Here is a 19570-nt window from a genome sequence, read left to right as displayed (position 1 = left end):
CCAAAACGGTTTGATAAAATGATGGTTCAGCAGATGTGAATTAAGGATTAATGAACCGAAAGAAAACCGGAGATAACCAAGGAATTGGAGACTCCATGCATGTTTGTTTATTTGGGAGTCAGAAGAAGAAACGGGTGGCGGCATTTTTTGATCGAACATCCTCTCTTAAGTCTCTCTCCGTCAATGGCGTTCATGAGTGACTCAGACGAGGAGGCGATACTTATCGCGAACAAGCAATCTAAACTTCTCTTCGAGGAAGCCGGTCGTGATAAGACGACTTTGAACTTGAACGGCGCTAGTGAAGAAGGCGCAGATGCCACAATTTTGCATCATCCAGCGGCGGAGGGGTCGAAGTCACAGCTCGAGTGAGTAACCAAGTAACTAATGGATTTTCTCATATGTTATCAAAATCATCAAATATTAATATGATCTCTCTCAGGATTCAAGGCCAGCGACGACGAAGACTTCGTCGTTCAAACCGGCGGACGGCTTCCAAGCATTCAAAACCGGCGAAGGCTAGCGATGGAGATGCCAAATCACAGGATAAGATGACTCCTCCTACTTCGGAGGAGCTTAAAATCGCGCACGAGGAACTATTCAGCTTCCTGGAACCAATAATTTTGCGGCAGCAAGCAGCAGTGGCCAAGGCGTTTAAATCAAAGGATTCTTTTACCTTAGAGCTAGAGTAAACTAATAACAAATGACTGAACCCAAAAAAAAAATCATCTTTTTTATGTTGACTTTGACTTGTTTGTTTGTTGTTGAATGTTGATGCTAATCAAATCAAATTCTATATATATATATATATTTCTCTCAGGGAGCAAGGCCGCTTGGAGATAATCAATATGAATCTCAGATATCAAATCCGGCGGAGACCTCCTCATCCAAAGCGGAGGGCTGTGAAGTGCTCCAAATCACAGGATAAGATGGAGGAGTTCATCAACGCTAGCGACGGAGATGCGGAGGTGGAGGCTGAGGAGATGGTTTTTAAGCAACCAGTGGTGAGGTTTGTGCTGAAGCCGTTGGCATCCACGGCGTTCGCGAGTGACGACTCAGACTAGGAGGAGGCTAATATGACTTCCATCTTTTTGAACACCTCCTAGGTAATAGAGGCAAATGATTCATATCTATCTCCATTGACTTGATGCTATATACATATCAGTATGTATAAAATATTCAATCATATTTCCTAAAAGTACTCATCCAAGAGGGTAAGAAGCTGCAGCCTTGGCAATGAGGTCTGCACCACTTATTTTGACTGATTTTTGGCTTTTTATTAAGTATCCATGTTGTGGTCCTCTTGTGACTGTTTGTCTAGTTGCACAAAGATTCAAACATTGAGAGCAAAAACTTAAAACCAAAAAACTTTCTAAGTAACGGATTGTTCACAATAGCAGACAAAACTACCTTTGAGTCATTTATTTGGTATATCAAAAGAAGCTTCGTTGGAAAGGAAAGATAAACAGATCAGGGCTCAAAGGTCATCTTCTCTGCCTCTTTCCTTGTTGCATCAAACAGTACTGTCGATAGGTATCTTTCACCAAAACTCGGGAATACCACCTGAAAAAACATTCAGTTTTGCACCTCTTGTTATCCAAATCAAAGACTCTAAAGCTTCCATGAGTTCACTGTTTGTTCTGTTTTCGGGGTTTTAGACGACACAATCTAGAGAGGCAAACTTCTATGGGTTTGGATAAAACTTACCACTATAAGCTTCCCAGCATTTTCTGGCTTCTTTGCAAGTTTGATTGCTGCGGCAGCTGCTGCCCCAGATGAGATTCCCACCTATTAGTAACAGAAAAATGTGATTAAGAAACTGTGTTTTTCATATGGTGATGTTTGAATCTTTAATGGTGAGGATAAAGTTGAACCAAGCTGCCATTATTGGCTTAACAAAGAACTCTGATGAGCTTAAAATATGAAGTACTTACTAACAGACCCTCTTCCCGAGCAAGAAGCCTTGCCATGTCAATGGATTCTTCACTTGAAACCTGCGTAAGCGTTACAAAACAATAAGAGGCAACTAACAAATGTGTGGTCTCGTCCATAGTGTGTTTTGGAGTCAGCAAGTTGATATTTTGATGAATATGATCTTTACCTGAATAACTTCATCCATAAGATCAACATCCAAGATGCCTGGAATAAAACCAGCACCTATACCTTGGATTTTGTGGGGACCTGAGCATATTTACCAATCAAACACAGTGTAAGTGTTAGTCTGAAACCAATTGAATCTTGATATTGATATTCATTGGTGAAGAACACTAAAACTTTAGATAATGAGCACTCAGGACTAACAAGTGAGCAATATACTTAAGGAAGACTTTGATAGTTATAGAATGAAACACACCTGGCTTTCCACCGGACAGAATAGGGCTTTCAACGGGCTCAACACCATACAACTGAAAGATGAGAAAACAAATGAGACAAGTTTTGAGTTTACTAAGAACGTTCTGATTGTATGAGTGAAAAAAGTTCACCTTAATCTTTGGGTTCTGTTCCTTGAGATACTTGCCAGCACCTGTTAAGGTACCACCAGTACCAATACCAGAAACAAAGATATCCACTTTTCCACCACAGCCTTTCCATATCTCAGGTCCAGTTGTCTCATAGTGAATCTGCAATGAACATACACAATATTATGTCAAATTAAGTAACTCGATTTCGATCCACTAAGGCGTTCAAAATATATATATTAACACCTTTGTGTTGGCAGGATTCTCAAACTGTTGAAGCATATAACCGTTAGGCGTTTTCGCCAAAATCTCCTCGGCCTTTGCAACAGCTCCTTTCATGCCTTTGGCCGGGTCAGTAAGAACAAGCTCAGCTCCAAAAGCTAAGAGAATGATTCTTCTCTCTATGCTCATTGAAGCTGGCATTGTGATGACAAGCTTGTAACCCTTTGCAGCAGCTACGAATGCTAACCCAACTCCAGTATTCCCACTTGTTGGCTCAATCAACACACTCTAAAGTAAAAAACACAATATCAAAATATCAGAAAATCAATAAAAGAAGAATCAGATATGATAGCTTCCATTAAAAAAAAAAAAACAGACCTCTCCTGGTTTAATAAGACCCTTAGCTTCTGCATCAGCAATCATACTATAACCAATCCTGCAAACAAAAGACACAAAGTATTGCTTCTTTTGTCGCAAACAGAAACTCGAAAAGCAGAGCTCTAGAGTTTCTGGAAGCACCTGTCTTTGACGCTAGAGCATGGCTCCATCATCTCGAGCTTAGCAGCAACATGGCCAACACAATCTTTAGCCACTTTGTTTAGATACACTAATGGAGTGTTCCCTATTAACTGCCCCCAAAATAATCAAAAACAATTAAAAACATAAAAACATAATTGAACAAGCAAAAAGAGTCTTGAAGCTTTTTTACTTCAGTAACATCTTTGGCGATTTTAGGAGTCCCTGAAGCCATGTTTCAAGATCACTGCTCAAAATTCCACAAAAGATAGATACAAGTTGTTAAATATCAAATTCCTCGACATAGAGACCACAATATATCACACAATTCCAGAGTAAATCTGCAACAATAACCATAGTCATAACAGATTGATATAATTTACCAGAATCGATCAAATCAAATAAAAATCACTGGTGAATCGGTCTTTGAATAAAAATCGGTTTGAAGACAAAGATTGATGGATATGGGGCTATGGAAGATCAACAACACTTTGACCCGACGATAAACGTAGAAATGAAACTGATGATAACATTTTAAGGCTCCATACCTAGAAACAGAAACATATCTTTATGGGCGCACTTTGTCCAACGTTGTTACATTCTTCTTTGACTAATTCAACACTAAAATCATTCACTGTGACACATTCTATTTTTAACTAGATGTCTAAAGTGATCATTAACCGTGGTCCGGGTACTAATGTAATTGAATCATTGTTTGGTACAACTTCGATGAAAATGTGGAGGAGCTCGAGCTTTCTTGGAGTCTTCTTCTTAATTTTTCTAAGGAGAGAAGAACCTCTATGTTAGATGATTAGTCTTCTTCTTGAGTTTCCTCTGCTTAAGCTTCACTTTAACATTAACACCATTGTCAATAAGAGCTTGAAGCACAACCTGAAGCTTACCTTCGATTTTATCTCCTTTCCTAGGAGTGTATATAACGTCATGTATGTCATCTTCCAAGCTTCTTTGAGCGAGAACTGCACCAACCGCAGCACAAGCTTCAGCGTTTCTAGTCGAGCCAAGATCGAACTTCATGTCTTTTGAAATAGAATGAGCTACAGTGACAACCTTACTAGTCACCCTGTGAATCACACATGCACGAACCGAGGCCTTTGAGATGTATATGTCTAAGCAAAACGGGTAGTGAAAAGGTGCTGTGAGTTGGTTAAACGTAAACGTTCTTTCTCTCTTCTTCTCAGCTACTGCATTATTAGGATGATCTGTTTCGCCGGTAAAAGAGTTGATCATCGGCTCATTTCTCTTCTTGTATTCCTCACGCACTTCCTTCTTCTTCTTCATCTTTGTTTCTTCTTCTTCTTGGTTTTGCTCTTTTCTTGCGTTCTTGTGTTGATTCTTGCGGTGGAAGTCGTAGTTGTATTCCTCGAATTCTTTTGACCCTCGATCGAGTTTGAAGAAAAGATCACCACGAATTCTCATATTATCGATTTCATCATGATCATGATCTTGATCAGGATATTCATCATCAAGCTTTGTTTCTCTTCCTTCTTGTATTGTAAAGGGAGAGGCTTTTGGAGTGTCAGCTTGAAATTGTCTCCAGGCTTGTGATAAAGATGATGAGACATGCCAAGACTCATCATCCACTGTATCTATACCACAACCACTCAACCCACCAGTCACTGTATCCTTTCCAGTTTTGCTATTGGAAAATCTCGAGGAGAAACAATGCGATGGTGGTCGGGAAACAGAAGCGAAACCCGGCAAACGGAGCCAATTTCTTCTCAAAACCGTCAAAGCCATTGGAGGAAAGGAGATCAATTCTGAAAGTGTAGGTGGTTGGCTTCACAGAGACAAATCGTCGAACACCTTGTGTGCAAGGTTTGGTAAAACGAATTACGCACCTCTGATTCTGTGTCTTGTATCGAAATTTACCGCAGACTAGCACGACGACGAAGAAACGCAATTCACCAGAGAAGTGTGATTCCGATGTTTAGATAGTATGATCAAAGGCGGAACTGAGTGAAGAAGGAGACAGAGATTGGTGAAGTAAGTGACAAAAGAGAAGTTGTCAAATTTGATTAACAGACAGATAAGTTGTTGACTTAATATTAGACATTACAAAAGCTTAAGAGTTTTTGTTTTTTAATATGTAAGTAATAAACACACCAGAGATATTATAAGCTAAGTTACTAAGAGAGAAAGGAGACTGTTAGGCTTGGAAGAGATATTACAGACAAAAACAAAGACGTAGAAAAGACAAATTTGCAAGAGCCAGAGCAGAGAGAGGACACCAGAGTAGGGTAACTTTTGTCACGGTATCAGTTTTGTTGTTATTACCATCTTCTTCCCTTCTTGTTTTGTTGTCACGCTGTCTCTAAAATTCAGTAGTAATGTTGCTGATGCTGATGGTGGAATTGGTGGTGTTGATGATGGTGTGGATGGTAAACCGGAGGAGCTGGAGCAGGAACTGGACCACTGCAATAACCGTTGTAAGCTGGGTAACCAATAGGAGAGCCTTGGTATGAGGCCGGGATGATCTCTGGAGAGTATGGATAAGGTGGGCTTCTGTTGCTGTAGACAGTTGTCGGTGGGGATGGGTAAGCAGCTGGTGAAGCGTATTGAGGAGAGTGAGAGGGTGATCTGATGAACGGGAAGGAAGAGACGTATGCGTTTGTGATACGTCCGGCTTTGGCTGGTGGCATTGGACCGTAGCTGGCTCGGGTTCTCTTGTTTGCAGGAACAGCTGCTGGTTTTCTCTTCTCGGTTTTGGTCTTCTCTAGCTGGTCCAATCGCTTCTTGAGGTTCTCTGGAGGGAACTCTTCCTCGAGTTTGTACTCTTCTATGCATTTTAAAACCGCCTTAAGTGCTGATTGCTCTTTGCGTGCCACAAGATGCTTAAGGAAGAGGAAGACATTCAATATTAGAGATTCACAAATAAGATGTTTGGTTGCAACAGAAATGAGTAGATGCTACGATTGAAATAAGTAGATACCGTAGCTCGGCCAGTATTGCTAGAGTCCTCCATGATAGAAGCTGCTGACTTCTTTGCGTCTCTTAGATAAGCTTTGAGCAAAGGAACAGGTGGGAACTTATCCACAAGGCCAACTTCATAAGTAAAATGAACAGCATCAAGCTGTTGTCCCCTGCTGATTAATTCTTCAATCATGTCTGCGGACAGCATTAACAACTCATTAGCTCAGATATTATAAAACAAGATACAGAGAAAAGGGTTCAACTTCACACAGCTTATGATCAATTCTAGTCAATTACTACACATTGTACCACTAAATGTCTCAGACTTCACCACAGTTTATACTTTATACTAAACAACGTTTGTCAGAAATTTTCCACACAACCTTAAATTTGAACTAATCAAACCGTAAACTATTTGTAACCTAACAAACTCTCAGTAAACTCCATACAAGAAAGCCAATTACAAAGCCAAATGTGACCTCATATTAAGCATGGTACAGGATCAAAACCAAAGGAGGTAAGAGCTAAAGAGGGTTACCAGGCATTTGATCACCCAAACCAACAGAAACAGCAAGCTTAGGCATCTGTTTACGCCAAGCAGATCCAACAACAAGCTTTCTATACAAAGCAAGATCTTCACTTCTAACAATCCCAAACGTAACAAGATGCTGTAGAAACGTATGAACATCAGGAGTCTTCACATTCTCAACCATTCCTCTCTCTTCCAAGCTCTTTTTCCAAGTCTCAGCAATCTCCTTAGCCTTCTCCTCAACGCTCGGCGTAACAAGCAGCCTCGATTTCCCAATCACTGGATCAACCATTACAGGTGTTAAACTCTCAAGAATCACTACACAAGCCCATCCATAATCATTACTCATCTTCTCTTCTCTCTTATCCACCGGAAAAACCTCAGATATCGCTTCAAGCACTAACATCGCCGGATCCACACAATCCCCCAACGCCGCCGGAATCTTTGACCGGAGATTCTCTAACTCCTTCTTCCTCGCCGTCACAAAGTTCCAGAATCCTCTCGCGTCCATTTTAAGACAGAGAGATTTCAAAGCAGAGAGAAGACCTTCTTCATCGTCAACCTCGCCGGAATCATCATTAGCACCCTCACCACCACCGTCTCTAGCTTTCTCCAGCGATTCGAGAGCAGCTCTAGCTCGTTCCCCAACTTTCCCAGCTACAATCTCAACGCTGTGGTCGATTGTAACCTCTCTGCGTTTCAGTGACTCGAGCGAGGTCTGAGTCTGGTTATCTAGGGTTTCAATCATCTGCTTCAACGCCTCTGATTTTTTCATGAGGTTCTGCTCTAGTGAAGTGAAGTGATCGGAGAGCTCTTGCCATAGAAGAGTACAGCTTGTCATCAGCGACGTTTGTTTCTGAAACTCTTCGAAACTCGGCTGAGCTAACTCAGTCAACTCGCCTGGATCGGGGACTGACCCCATCGCCGGAAATCTTTAAGGTAACAACTCAACCTCTGTCGATTCGATTGATACAGAGCAGAGAAAGAACAAAAACTCAAGAGAGAGAGAGAGAGAGAGTGAAATTGAAGAAACCCTAGAAATGGCAAAAAGCGAAGAGAGGAAGGAAGAAGAAGAAGATAAGAGACAAAAGAAACAGTGTGACGTGGACAACTCACAAAAGCGACACGTCTCGGTGGAGTCTGATTAAAGGCGCGATTATTATTACAGTGCTTCTTTCTACATTGCGCCAAGTTAAATGCGCAGGTTATTGTGAAAATGGCGTAGGATAAGAGAGTTGGGGGATGACGTGGGAGTGTTTGGGATGGTGGTAATAAGTATACTACTATTTCTATAGGAATGGTTCGCTTTATTCACGTATAAAGAAGAAAAAAAAAAAAAAAAAGGAAAGGTGAAAGAGATAAGTGGGGGCAATCCCACTGACCACCACCACATGCGTTGAGTCGGAAACCAGTGAAGCATTTGCCGGTAAATATTATAAATACGGAATTGAATAATAAAAACTATAAAGTATAAATGTTGTTTATGAAATAATTCGTGTAGTTGTGATTATAATGTAAGAAGAAGAAGAAGAAGAACAATGGCATGTGTTTTGAAGAAAGAAAAGGCTGTAATGAATCAGAGGGCACGCGTGATATAATAAAAATCTCTGGACCGAAGAAAATAGTTTGTGTGTTTCTTAGAAACGTGATAATTAAGCAACCCACATAGAAAGAACATTTTTGTGCTAATGTTTTTTTTATTAATTTTGCTAATCTTCGTACTATGTTTTTTTTTTTAAACATGTCTTGTGATAGAGAATAAACGGAAGAATAGAATAAACCGAAATTCAAATTTTGATTTGTTTAAAGCGCTATTGCTTTTTTTTGTTTTTGTGGATATGTACAAATGTTAAACGGGACAATGACATATAACATATTATTGAGAGGGAGAAAAATATCCTTCTAACTCTGTCGACATCTTGCTATTAGATTATCATTTTATAATTATATATTAAAAGTTACAAAGACATTACAAAAAAATTAGAATGAGACGAAATATGAAACTGATGGCTAAAATTTTATCTTATAATTAAAATGGGTCCATAATGGCTGACTACTACAAATGACAAATCAACCGCCGTTTACTGTTTACGCTTTACGGATAAAAAGTGAGAAAGAAATTTGAAAAATGTGAGGGAGATTGATAAAATCGAATTCAAAAGGGATAATGATTTAAATTCAGGCAATTGATTTGACCTGAGAGTCTAGCTAGTCTTATAGTAATATGATTATGACATAGCACAATCAAGAGTCTTTTATATATATGTGGTTAATTTATAGTGCTTGTAACTCTCTATCCAAGTACTTTGTCCTACATAATAGTACAATTATAAAATCGTATCCTAATTGTTATGATAGTGGCCAGACTATGATCCTATAAATTATATTAACACTCACTACCGGAATAATGATCGTGTCTGATTACTTGTTAAAAAAAAGTTTTGAGGTTTCTTATCAAAACTGAAGCTGATCAAACCCCATTGATCAAACATGTAAATTGGTAAAAAGCCAATGAAAGAACCAAAGATTTGAATGATACACAAAATAAAGTTTGTCAGAACACATGAAAGTAAAGGAAAAAAATCGTCAATGCTTTACACCTAACTTGTCAATTAAAACAGTTATACATAAAGGACTAAACAAAATTTATATAGTGGTTACCAAAAGTCCCCCACAAATATACAAAAACTACAATGCCCTCTTATCTTATGTTTTTGTTTTTCATCCCAATTTTATAGTTTTTTTTTTTAAAAATATAATCAATAAACTATTACAGTAAATGAAACATCACTATTATTGTCACCAATCTAAGGTACTCAAAAGTATAAAGCTATCACTCACTAACCCAATGTCATGCATATCTATACATACAAAGGAACTAAAGGCACCATTGTTTGGTTCAATACTCCAATTTTCATAGGTGTTTCTTCTATTTGTTTATCCAGTTAGCCAAACAATACGTAAACAGCCATAAGAGTGCATGTGAGTACGCAACAAACACTTTCATTGGCTGCCTAAAAGCCTAAAGAACAAGCAGGAATCACTACTCTATAGGAGGACATAAAACATGGAAAGAAGAGAACACAAAAGAATCAGGGACATCAAAAACATCAAGCACTTGAAGGCTTGAAGCTTGTATATATCAAGTGTAGCCCATATTAGTCTCTATGCAATATGAACACTGAATCAAACGATCAAAGAAACCAAGAAATTCAGTAAATAAGTAAAAAAACACCAAACTTTTCTTTCCTCCTTTTGAGTTTTTGAGCGTGTGACTAAAGGATCCAGACTCAATAGCCAATACTCGAAAGTAAAGTGTACCTTTTGGGGATAATAGCACCTGTAATTTACTTTGTTCCCGTGAGTTCTCTAAGGCTCTCAATTGTGGTCTTCTTCTTTGTCTCCATATCGACTTTGTCCAAGTCTGCTACGGTCGCAAGATAGCCATAAAGGATTCTCTTTTTCTCACCCGTCCTCCCATCAACCTCCACAAGACTCTGGTTTTTCTCATCATCTTTGCTTGGAGTGAATGGTTGTATTCTACCCCAACTCTTACGCCCACGGTTCGTCTTCTCAAAATGTTCTGCCATTCTCATAGCTTCCCTGAGCCCTGAATCGTCACCCGAAAACTTGAACAGGGTAATTCCCAAATGACCGTCTCTTCCATACAGTGACTTTGATTTCCCACCAGTGAGTCCTAATTCTGTAAATATACATATAGACATCAAAAATGAAGGCAGAATTGTGTCATCAAGTGTTGTTACCTGACATAGGCCAATACTAGATACGGTACTTGCACAACCATCATTAGACTAATCACATTTCGATTTTGAAACCTACTACTACACACCCGAAGTTCTGAAACTAGATGCTGAGATTCCTAAAGAAAAGGCCGGGAAAATGGTGTCCCAACAAAGTTCCGTTCAAGAAGATTAAATACTTCTTAGACCATTGTTGAGGTTTTGAAATCAAAGATCAAACCAGAGTAAGACATTATTCTACAGTAAATAAGAGCAAATTTAATTTACAAAATCACAGAGAAATATTGGGGAGAAATGGGAAGGGATCTAAGCAAAGTGAAGGCTTTGCCTAAGAAGGATCGACAGATGATGATAAAATCTTGTTACGTTCCAGAGTCTTACTTATAATACATGTTGGGGGTATTCTTCTAGTGTTAGCAAAACAAAGAGAAGGGTTTGGACCTTGACCTTTCTACTGAAAGATCAACGAGATATTATTGTTGCACAAAGTCAGGGATAACAAAGGGATGTCAGATCATTAAGAGTATTGATTGTACCCAGGAATCATCTTTAAAGCTCTGGGTCGAAACCTAATTGATGAAGATAAACTACTGTACAAACACATCTCTAAATGGGAAAGGGGGAAAAACGAAGAAGAGAAAAGTGAGCAGAGAAATCTAAGGTGTGGATTAACCAATGCAAGATTCATGAACTGTGCCAGAAGGTTCTAAGCCGGTATGTAAACGCAAGAATAAGGAATGAAAGGCCGCATGTTATACCTCTGATGATTCTGTTATCCATTGTTTTGTTTCCAAAGCCTTCCATGCGCCCTTCTTTACCCTTCCCTGTACTTGTATTATGAACAATAACATGAGGTGGCCAAATAATCAGCTGGGCTTGATTGATTGCTGCCTCTTCAGCAGGTAGATTCTGGTATGCCTTTGTAATATCAGGAGCCTTTGTGAAACTCCAACCCATCAATACACAGAGAGCTTTGTGTAGGCCTAAGTGATGCACGCGTGAGCTAGCATCATCAGAACAGTATGTGTGCATTACCAAACTATGTGTATCCTGGACGTCTCTAGAAGACCTGTGTTTTAGCATAATCCGAATTGGAAACACTCATTCAGATCCACCACACAAATATTCCATACAGTAGTCTGAGGTATTAAACTCAAGAAAATCAAACTCATGCAGTTAAGACCCTTCAATGTGGACACTACGACTATTGAATATACACACTTAAATAATTGAAAGTCCAAAGCCACATCCACATTTCAGCTTAGTAGGCAATCAACAGGAATCAAATGTAGATGGAATAACCCAATTTTTAACTTAAGCTAAGACTAGGGGGTACTAAGTGATGCACTGATAACATATAAACATAAAGAAAAATCACATAAACCTCTGCACAATTATGAGGAGTACCATCATAACGTAGCAGATGACAACGAAGGAATCAAAGAACTTCATCATTAGCTTTCTACATCCAAACAAGCTTATCTGTGACATAAAAGAGCTTTCCAAATAGATTAGTAGCTAGTAAAGCCTACTAACCAAGCATCCTTGACATTGATTAATATGGTCATCATATTTGACCATTTACTCATCATGCCAAATTAATTAACAAACTACATCTAGTCAAAGAACTATAGAGTTAAATATCTCAAACCCCTAAAGAGATATGAATATAAAGTCGACCAACTTAACAAGCTGGATTCACAAAAAAAAAAATCCAAAATTCACAAGCACAAGCACTGCAGACGAGTAAAGAATGCTAAGCAGTAGCACACGCACAATACAAGATACGTGGTTCAGATAGTTCATGATCTGACCGTAAGCAAGTAGATTAAAACGGAAAAAAATGCGCAACTCAGATTCCAAGTTGGCTTACTACTGATAATAGAGAGCTGATTTGAAGGTCACCCAAAAATACCAAAGAACTGAACGATAATTAGAAAAACAGAAAAGCAACTACTTAATTGATATCTATTCGAAATATATATCAGCACGCTAATTCTACACAACTGCAAGAAACTACCATTATGTTGTATTCAGAAGAAAAATAAGCATGCATAAGGCAAGGACTAATAGGTTGAGTCGAAAGATACAGAAAAACACTGAAAAAGCTGTGGAACAAAGACCAACAAATAATACCAATTATTATAGCAGAATCAACTGGATCAATCAGAATTTAAGTCTAATGCCTAGAGGCTGCGGTATATAAACACCCACAACCTTTTGCTCTTAAGGCCAACCAAAAAAGTAACTGCAAAAAAGCAGCCACGGGAGTGGTAGGTACAAAGAAATTAAGAACAAGTTAAATGATACCTAATGTCTAAATAAAACAGTGAACTTACATAATCTAAGAGGGTTATCGACAGGCAATGAACATCAGTCATAGTATATGAGTAATCGATAATAGTATATGAAAGTTAGCGCATTGTTAAAGCAAGAATTTCAGTAATGATAAATACGTCGTAATAGAGAAACAAAATCAATGTGAAGCAAACACCATTCAACAGCTTATCTAATAAGGTGAACACATTTTGCTACAAACACGAACCATTAAAGCATGTCAATATAAGTTTAATACTGTAAACAATTAATAATAATGATCTAATAATTATACATGTCAAGGTATATATTAGTGTTCCCTCTTACTTTCTTTATGTTCATTTAGCGTTCTAAGCCATATAAGACCAATTAAAGCAACCATCAAGAACAAGGTAACTAGAGTTTCCAACAAAATCAAACTGAAACGAAGAAAAAAACAAACACAAGAGACAGATTGAAACCCATCAAACCTGCCACAAACGAGACACTGAAGCCGCCCTTTTCTCCCGTTCTCCAAGTAGTTCTTCTTCTCTGCCGTGTCCTCGAAAACTCGCTTAACAAAACTCAAAAAAGATTTCTTCAGTGCAACCTGGTCAACCTGGAGACCCCCACTTTCATGCCTACTTGATCCAGTCCTCATATGCTTAGCTGCTCTACCATCTTCTCCAAAATGACCACTCGTACCAGCCATAAGTGAGTGATGATCATTAGGATTCGCATAATGCATAAACTGTTGTCTTTGCCTCATCATATCAGCAGCTCTCTCGTCTCTCCAATCAAATTCTTCTTCCCCTGGATACTTCCGTTTCATCGACCCTTCAGGACGATCCCAATGCTTCCGCTGATCTCGAAACTCTTCCGGATGAAAAGGAGGGAATCTCCCAAATTCCGGTCTCGGCGGAGGATAATTCTGGTAATTAGGAGGAAGCGCGAAGTAGGAACGAACACTACCATCAGCGAGAACAATTGTGCGTCGCTCCAGCATATGAAAATCATAAGTAGGTGGAGGAGGAGGACCAAGTGCTGCCGCCGCCACAGACGAATCAGGGAAAGGAAACGGAGCCGCCGTCATCGGCCGTGAAGATGATGTTGGAGCTGTTGGATTTGGATGATTCGAATTGGATTGGTTCGGTATCGGAGCTAGCTTAGGTGAAGGATTCGGCCTCGGGAGCTTCTTATCCGCGATTTTTTGACCACCCGTCGTTGGTTTGCTTTCTTTGTTGTTGTTGTTGTTGTTGTTGTTGTTGTTGTTGTTGTTGTTACTGGTTCCGCCATCGTTGTTGTTCGAATTCCAACGAGATTTACGATTCTGTGAAGAGGAAGCAGCAGCAGCGGTGGGAGCTGAAGTCGCCGGAGGTTTGTTCGTCGATGGTTTAGCGTTGTTGGTGTTGTTGTTGCCACCGACCATCTTCAATGGCCGTGAATCTGCTTCTTATTATTACCTCTGAGCAATTCGCGGGGAGAATGATGATACTGTAGCTGCTATGGAAGAATCGTAAGGCGAAGGTTACTAAAAGAATCGAGAGAGATTAGGGATTGGATCAAATCAAATCATTGAAGACGAAAGAGACGGAAACAATATTCTCTCGTCTGGGATCTTGAAACGGTGTCGTTGTGGTATCGTTAAAGTAAATTACTACCAAAAGAAAAAGAAAAAAAAAAAGCGAAACGCAGTCGTTTTGCGAAATATAGAAACAGAACATTGGATAGTAATTACAGAGTCTTCTTCAGGTCACAGTAAAAGTTCCTCGGTTGATATAGCAATGGTGAGCGATCTAAAACACTCTCCAACAACATATTACATATACTACTAATACAAAAGATGAGCCCATCATCTTCTGAAACTGTGTGATCTTCACTTTGGCTCTTGGCACTTCTGCAATGGAACAGCAAGATCCAACAGGATTGACATTTGGAAACATAAGAAAATTGACTATGGTTCAAGAACTGGACGATAAATTGTGATACTGGGAGCGTCCTTGCGATTTTGCCCAGCTCTCAAGACCGTGACAATACTCCTTTTGAACTGCAATTGCCATAAACCAGTACACATCAAACGCGTTTTCCAATGATATACATTCCTCACATCCCAAACAATGATCTCTATACAACAAAGATGCATCCTCAGGCTCAATAAAGGGCATGCTTTTAAATAGAAATATGAAAGGACATTGTCTTGTTTTGACTTAAAAGATGTTATTTGTTCTTTGACATAATGAATCGTGCATTCTATATGATATCTATCCTTTGTGTGTGTGTGTGTGCGCGCAAAATATGGTGGAGGAGAAGTCAAACCTTGGTATCGTCCCACCGCGGCGTGGATCATCCTCTGTTGCTTGTCGTAGAGCCCTGGCAAAGGCCTTAAAGGTAGCCTCTATTATGTGATGAGAATTTTCACCAGCAAGCTGTTGTAACAAACAAATTTTTTCAAAGCTGTCAAGAAATGGTTTCCAAACAGATGATAGAAGAAACACATGAAATTGTATGATTTTGTTTTGCTATTGGGAGATTGGAATGACAGTACCTGCCGGATGTGAAGTGTCATACCAGAAGTATTCACCAACGATTGGAAAAAGTGCTCCACCAACTACAAATAGAGAAGTTCACAATATTCAGCTATAAGTTTCAGTGTTTACAAAGCAATTAAACAACACATTTAAACCCAACAGAGGAAAACTCCAGGAGTGAAGAAAGAACCTGAGTGTCATATGTTCCAACTCTCTGGGTTGGAATCTCCAAGTTGTAACCAAGATACGGTCGACCAGACAAGTCCTGCAAGAAATGTTTGTTCACTATAACCAGTAAGCAAGTCTGGTAGATATCCAGTAAAGAGAACATAAAGAAGATGTAACCAAAAGTTTCACAATTTTATACCAAGGAAACATGTATAAGCGCTTCATCTAAAGGAGCTGTAAAGTCACCAAACCGGTTAATCCCTTTACGCTCACCAAGGGCCTTTAACAGAGCCTAGAGAAGAAACAAACACACAGAGATTTCATCACAACATAATTACCCTAGGAGAAAACAACATATGTAGTTGCTCATATGTCTAAAAAGAGAACATAATATGGCGGAAACAGGGAAAAGAAGATGGCAAAACGAAAGACAGTAACACTTACTGTTCCAATGGCAAGAGCTATATCTTCATTACTGTGATGATCATCGATGTGAACATCACCAGTAGCTCTAACATGCACATCAAACAAACCATGCGAAGCAAGTTGCTATATACCAAAACAGGACAAGTAGTGGAAATCACACAAACATTAATCAATCAACACTCTCCAATAACGAAATCAAAACAACTCTTGGAAACTGAAGCAATCAAAATCCAACAAATCCAAAGGCAAAAAAGGTGTTAACTTTGAAGACAAAAAAAAACACTTACATCTAACATATGGTCAAGAAAAGGGATCCCAGTAGAACTATCTGCAACTCCAGTACCATCTAAATTAATCTTCACTGATACATTCGTTTCCTTTGTTACTCTCTTTACTTCTCCAATTCGAGCTGATTGAGAAAAAACAATAAAATACTAATAAACAAGTATTCAACGATGAGATGAGCTTCGATCTCAGCCATATCTATACCCAAAACTTACCTAATGCTATAGAAGGATAAGAATTGGTTGCCTGGGAAACGTTCTCACTGAAAGAAGAAGCGCAGGAGATAGATTGGCGAATCGGAGTTTGAGATTTCATCCGCAAAAATCGAGGAAGCGAAGATGAAGATGAAGAAGAAGAAACGATCATCGCTCGACGAGGAAGCAAATATTTAAACCCGAGCTTAGGTCTGAGAAGTTGAGAGGAATAGTGGCTAATTATGGCGGAGGAGGAAGACGACAGCTCCATTTGTTAGCGCCGGGCCGGATTAAGGAAGAAGAAGAAGACTCACAGGAACGAACGAACGAACAACCAGAGACGATGACTTTGATTCTCCCTTCCTCCTCCTTAGCTAATTCAGAATCTTAACCGAACCGGTACATTTGAACCGGAAAATGATTTTGATCTAATTCAGTTATTTTAACCGTACCGCAAATTCCACTATAACCGGACCAACGCCAAACCATGGATGGATGGATGGATGATTCAATGTTATAAATCATTCAACAGTGTTCTTAATCTTAAAAAAACTCAAAAAGCAACCGTTAGATCATAACATTGATTTCCATCTTTGATCTTTCTCGTAACATATTTCTTTGAAGATCATAACACATAAGTAATGTGAATTAGGTACAAAGTGTTTTAGAGAAACCTTGGAAAAGGGATTATAACTACAATCAAGACTCAAGTGTCAAAAATTTCTGACAGTTTTTTTTAATAATAAAAATAAAATTTAAATCAAAAATAAATTTGATATTTAATAAACTTTAATTAATAATAGTTCAAATGAAAATTAAATTTAGATTATAGTTATTAAAAAAACTGTATAATATTAAAAATATTTCTTATCTCCTATATACCAGAGTTTCTGACTAAAACACACAACGATAAAAAAATATATATATGTATATTATCATTTAGGAAAAAATTACAAATAGAAAAAATATACTGTATAATTCAGATAGTAAAATTTTAACATCAATAGTGCATAAAGTTGTACAAAAAAAGTGCAATTTATGGTGGAACACTATGGTGTATCTTTTATCGATTATGTTTGATTTTTTATCTTCTTTAACATATCTTTTGGAATTGAATTGATTGTTAACTAGTGCCATACTGCCATGTATGATTGTTAACTAGTACCATATCTGAATTTTGTGGAACTTTTTTTAGCAAAAAAAGAAAATTCAATAGTTAAGTTGTGTTTTAATAAAAACCTACGAGGAATGGGAATTTAAGAGAAAACCAAGGTTTTACTCAAGCTGTGTTAACTAAACATTGAATGTTGGCTAGTGACACAACTTAACCACATCACTTTGTTAACGTAGTTACAAACCTAACACCTTTAAAATATATATATATATATATATATATATATATATATATATATTAGTATAGTTGTTAACGTAAATATAAAAAAAAAGAAATACTGATAGATGGAAAAGGGGGAAAACCTGAAGCAGTTTGATCTCCTTTTTGTAATCTGCAACCAGAATATATATAGATTAGTATAGTTGTTAACGTAAATATGAAGAAAAATAAATAATGATAGATGGAAAAAGGAAAAAACCTGAATTAGTTTGATCTGCTTTTTGTAATCTCAAACCAGTGTAGCTTGGAACTTGTTAAACGATATCCAAAGCGCTATTTATAGAATCGTAAACACATGATTTATGAAAAGGTGCTTTATGAAAAGAATGAAAGATCACAACGCTTCATAGAAATAGATTACCTTGTTGGGAATCAGAAGAACATCCAGGTTTAGTGGTCACTTCATTCCAAATATGAGGACACACATGTGTAATGACTTGGTGGCTATCATAGAAATAGGTTAGCGATGTTGTTGATCATAGAGAGTATTTTTCATATATTTACAAAATTAATTTATATTTACAAAATTTTGTATTTTATCTCTTGCTATATATATATATATATATATGACAATTATTTGGAATTAGCAAGAGATAAAATACAAAATTTTGTAAATATAAATTAATATTAACTTGGGGCACATTAACTCATGCTTTAAAAATCAAAGTATCTATTTGGAAAAGACTGATTTTGAAGCTTATGAGTAATGAAAAGTAGATACTTTGATAGTGTTGGATTTTTGAAGCATGAATTAGATATAGGCAAGGGCGGATCTAGAACTAATATTAACTTGGGGCACATTATCATTATTTTAATATAATAGTTACGAAATTTATTTTGCATCACATTTTTTTAGAAATTAATTTTCTTAAAAACACTAAAAATTCAAAAAAAAAATGCATGAAGAATACCATTTTCATTGGTTTTTATATTATTTGAAACAAAAATTGTAATCTACTGAACTTTATTAATATTTTAGAATGTAGACATTCAAATAACAAAATAAACCAGATGCATTTTGATATATAGGTAAAACAAAGAAAAAAATCTCCTATATATTAATAGAAAAGCACTTTGGCAGAAAAACTGATATGTTAGTATTAAAGAGCTCCATGCACCATTTATCAATTAACTCTCAAATATAAATTTATTTACAACTAAGTGCCATTGTATTTATTAAAACAAAAAAGTGTGCAATGAAGAATAAGGGATTAACTAATGGGCCTCGAGAAACTTTAAGAGGGGTGTATTCAACTTGACATTTTAAATGATTTGTGAAAAAGTTACAAATCATATGTTATTCAATCATGGATTTTAAAAAGTTTCCTGAAATCAATTGTTATTGAACCGATGATTTAAGAATCTACTTTAAAATCTACTGTTATTCAAAACAGTTTGTGGATTTGAATTTTAATAAGTTTTAAGGATTCAGGAGGATTTGAGAGTATTTGTTTAGTTAAAAATACATAAATCCAAATCTCATAGTTTTAGGTGGGATTTGAAAGAATTTTACCATAAATCATATCAACTTCCCTAAAATCTATCAAAATTCCAAATTTCCTAAATTCCATAAAATCCTCCAAAATCATTGTTTCAATACACCCCCCTAAAATCCCAGTAGGATACTAAGTTGGATTTTATAAATTATGCCCCTTAAATTATTACACTTTTATAAAATGCAAACACAATAAAATTAGAGAAAAAAATAGTGCTTTCTGTTTAATTAGAAAAATAATTTCCATTGTATAAAATTACAAATTCAAATTATTATTAGTGTACTACACAGAGTGGAAGAAAATTAAAAATATATATACATGTATATACCTACAAATAAGATTTGATTAATTTTAATTTGCTAAATTTTGG

At 37.2% G+C, this 19570-nt stretch overlaps 6 protein-coding genes across 9 annotated transcripts; 1 reads left to right on the top strand and 5 right to left on the bottom strand.

Moving 5' to 3' along the window:
• Positions 1-99: 99 nt before the first annotated feature.
• Positions 100-1317, top strand: LOC104746702 (uncharacterized). Its single transcript, XM_010468228.3, has 3 exons — positions 100-365; positions 440-685; positions 818-1317. The coding sequence occupies exons 1-3, from the start codon at positions 100-102 to the stop codon at positions 1059-1061; spliced, it is 756 nt and encodes a 251-aa protein (XP_010466530.3). The 3' UTR covers positions 1062-1317.
• Positions 1253-3738, bottom strand: LOC104746698 (cysteine synthase-like). Of its 2 annotated transcripts, none has more exons than XR_002035587.2 (11): positions 3388-3441; positions 3198-3307; positions 3057-3114; positions 2703-2966; positions 2481-2618; positions 2351-2402; positions 2099-2178; positions 1932-1991; positions 1705-1785; positions 1408-1560; positions 1253-1314 (listed from the first exon to the last, which is right to left on the bottom strand). XR_002035587.2 is itself a non-coding variant. In XM_010468223.3 (11 exons), exons 2-11 carry the CDS (start codon positions 3427-3429, stop codon positions 1468-1470), a joined length of 978 nt encoding a protein of 325 aa, XP_010466525.2. In that variant the 5' UTR covers positions 3430-3441; positions 3578-3738; the 3' UTR covers positions 1253-1467. The 2 variants fall into 2 exon arrangements, 1 of the variants encoding a protein (XP_010466525.2); XM_010468223.3 differs by adding an exon at positions 3578-3738 and having other exon boundaries at positions 1253-1560.
• Positions 3739-3745: 7 nt separating this feature from the next.
• On the bottom strand, positions 3746-4952 carry LOC104746699 (uncharacterized). Of its 2 annotated transcripts, XM_087488597.1 has the most exons (2): positions 4263-4952; positions 3746-4171 (listed from the first exon to the last, which is right to left on the bottom strand). In XM_087488597.1, exons 1-2 carry the CDS (start codon positions 4950-4952, stop codon positions 4040-4042), a joined length of 822 nt encoding a protein of 273 aa, XP_087344723.1. In that variant the 3' UTR covers positions 3746-4039. The 2 variants fall into 2 exon arrangements, with proteins under 2 accessions (XP_087344723.1, XP_010466528.1); XM_010468226.3 differs by having other exon boundaries at positions 3746-4952.
• Positions 4953-5225: 273 nt separating this feature from the next.
• LOC104746700 (FRIGIDA-like protein 4a) lies at positions 5226-8379 on the bottom strand. Its single transcript, XM_010468227.3, has 3 exons — positions 6664-8379; positions 6145-6320; positions 5226-6046 (listed from the first exon to the last, which is right to left on the bottom strand). Exons 1-3 carry the CDS (start codon positions 7574-7576, stop codon positions 5534-5536), a joined length of 1602 nt encoding a protein of 533 aa, XP_010466529.2. The 5' UTR covers positions 7577-8379; the 3' UTR covers positions 5226-5533.
• A 1372-nt stretch (positions 8380-9751) lies between these two features.
• Positions 9752-14347, bottom strand: LOC104746696 (uncharacterized). 2 transcript variants are annotated; one of them, XM_010468221.3, is made up of 3 exons: positions 13202-14347; positions 11174-11484; positions 9752-10357 (listed from the first exon to the last, which is right to left on the bottom strand). In XM_010468221.3, the coding sequence occupies exons 1-3, from the start codon at positions 14137-14139 to the stop codon at positions 10002-10004; spliced, it is 1605 nt and encodes a 534-aa protein (XP_010466523.2). In that variant the 5' UTR covers positions 14140-14347; the 3' UTR covers positions 9752-10001. The 2 variants fall into 2 exon arrangements, with proteins under 2 accessions (XP_010466523.2, XP_087344722.1); XM_087488596.1 differs by lacking the exon at positions 11174-11484 and having other exon boundaries at positions 13202-14302.
• Positions 14348-14408: 61 nt separating this feature from the next.
• LOC104746695 (imidazoleglycerol-phosphate dehydratase 1, chloroplastic) lies at positions 14409-16821 on the bottom strand. The gene is made up of 8 exons (XM_010468220.3): positions 16333-16821; positions 16120-16241; positions 15851-15955; positions 15606-15698; positions 15429-15503; positions 15256-15318; positions 15027-15136; positions 14409-14757 (listed from the first exon to the last, which is right to left on the bottom strand). Exons 1-8 carry the CDS (start codon positions 16580-16582, stop codon positions 14730-14732), a joined length of 846 nt encoding a protein of 281 aa, XP_010466522.1. The 5' UTR covers positions 16583-16821; the 3' UTR covers positions 14409-14729.
• Between the last annotated feature and the right edge of the window lie 2749 nt (positions 16822-19570).

The sequence above is a fragment of the Camelina sativa genome, chromosome 15 (assembly GCF_030686135.1).
Source record: "Camelina sativa cultivar CO46 ecotype springtype chromosome 15, ASM3068613v1".
In the NCBI taxonomy this organism is placed as follows: Eukaryota; Viridiplantae; Streptophyta; class Magnoliopsida; order Brassicales; family Brassicaceae; genus Camelina; species Camelina sativa.
This window is presented reverse-complemented; position numbering and strand designations above follow the sequence as displayed.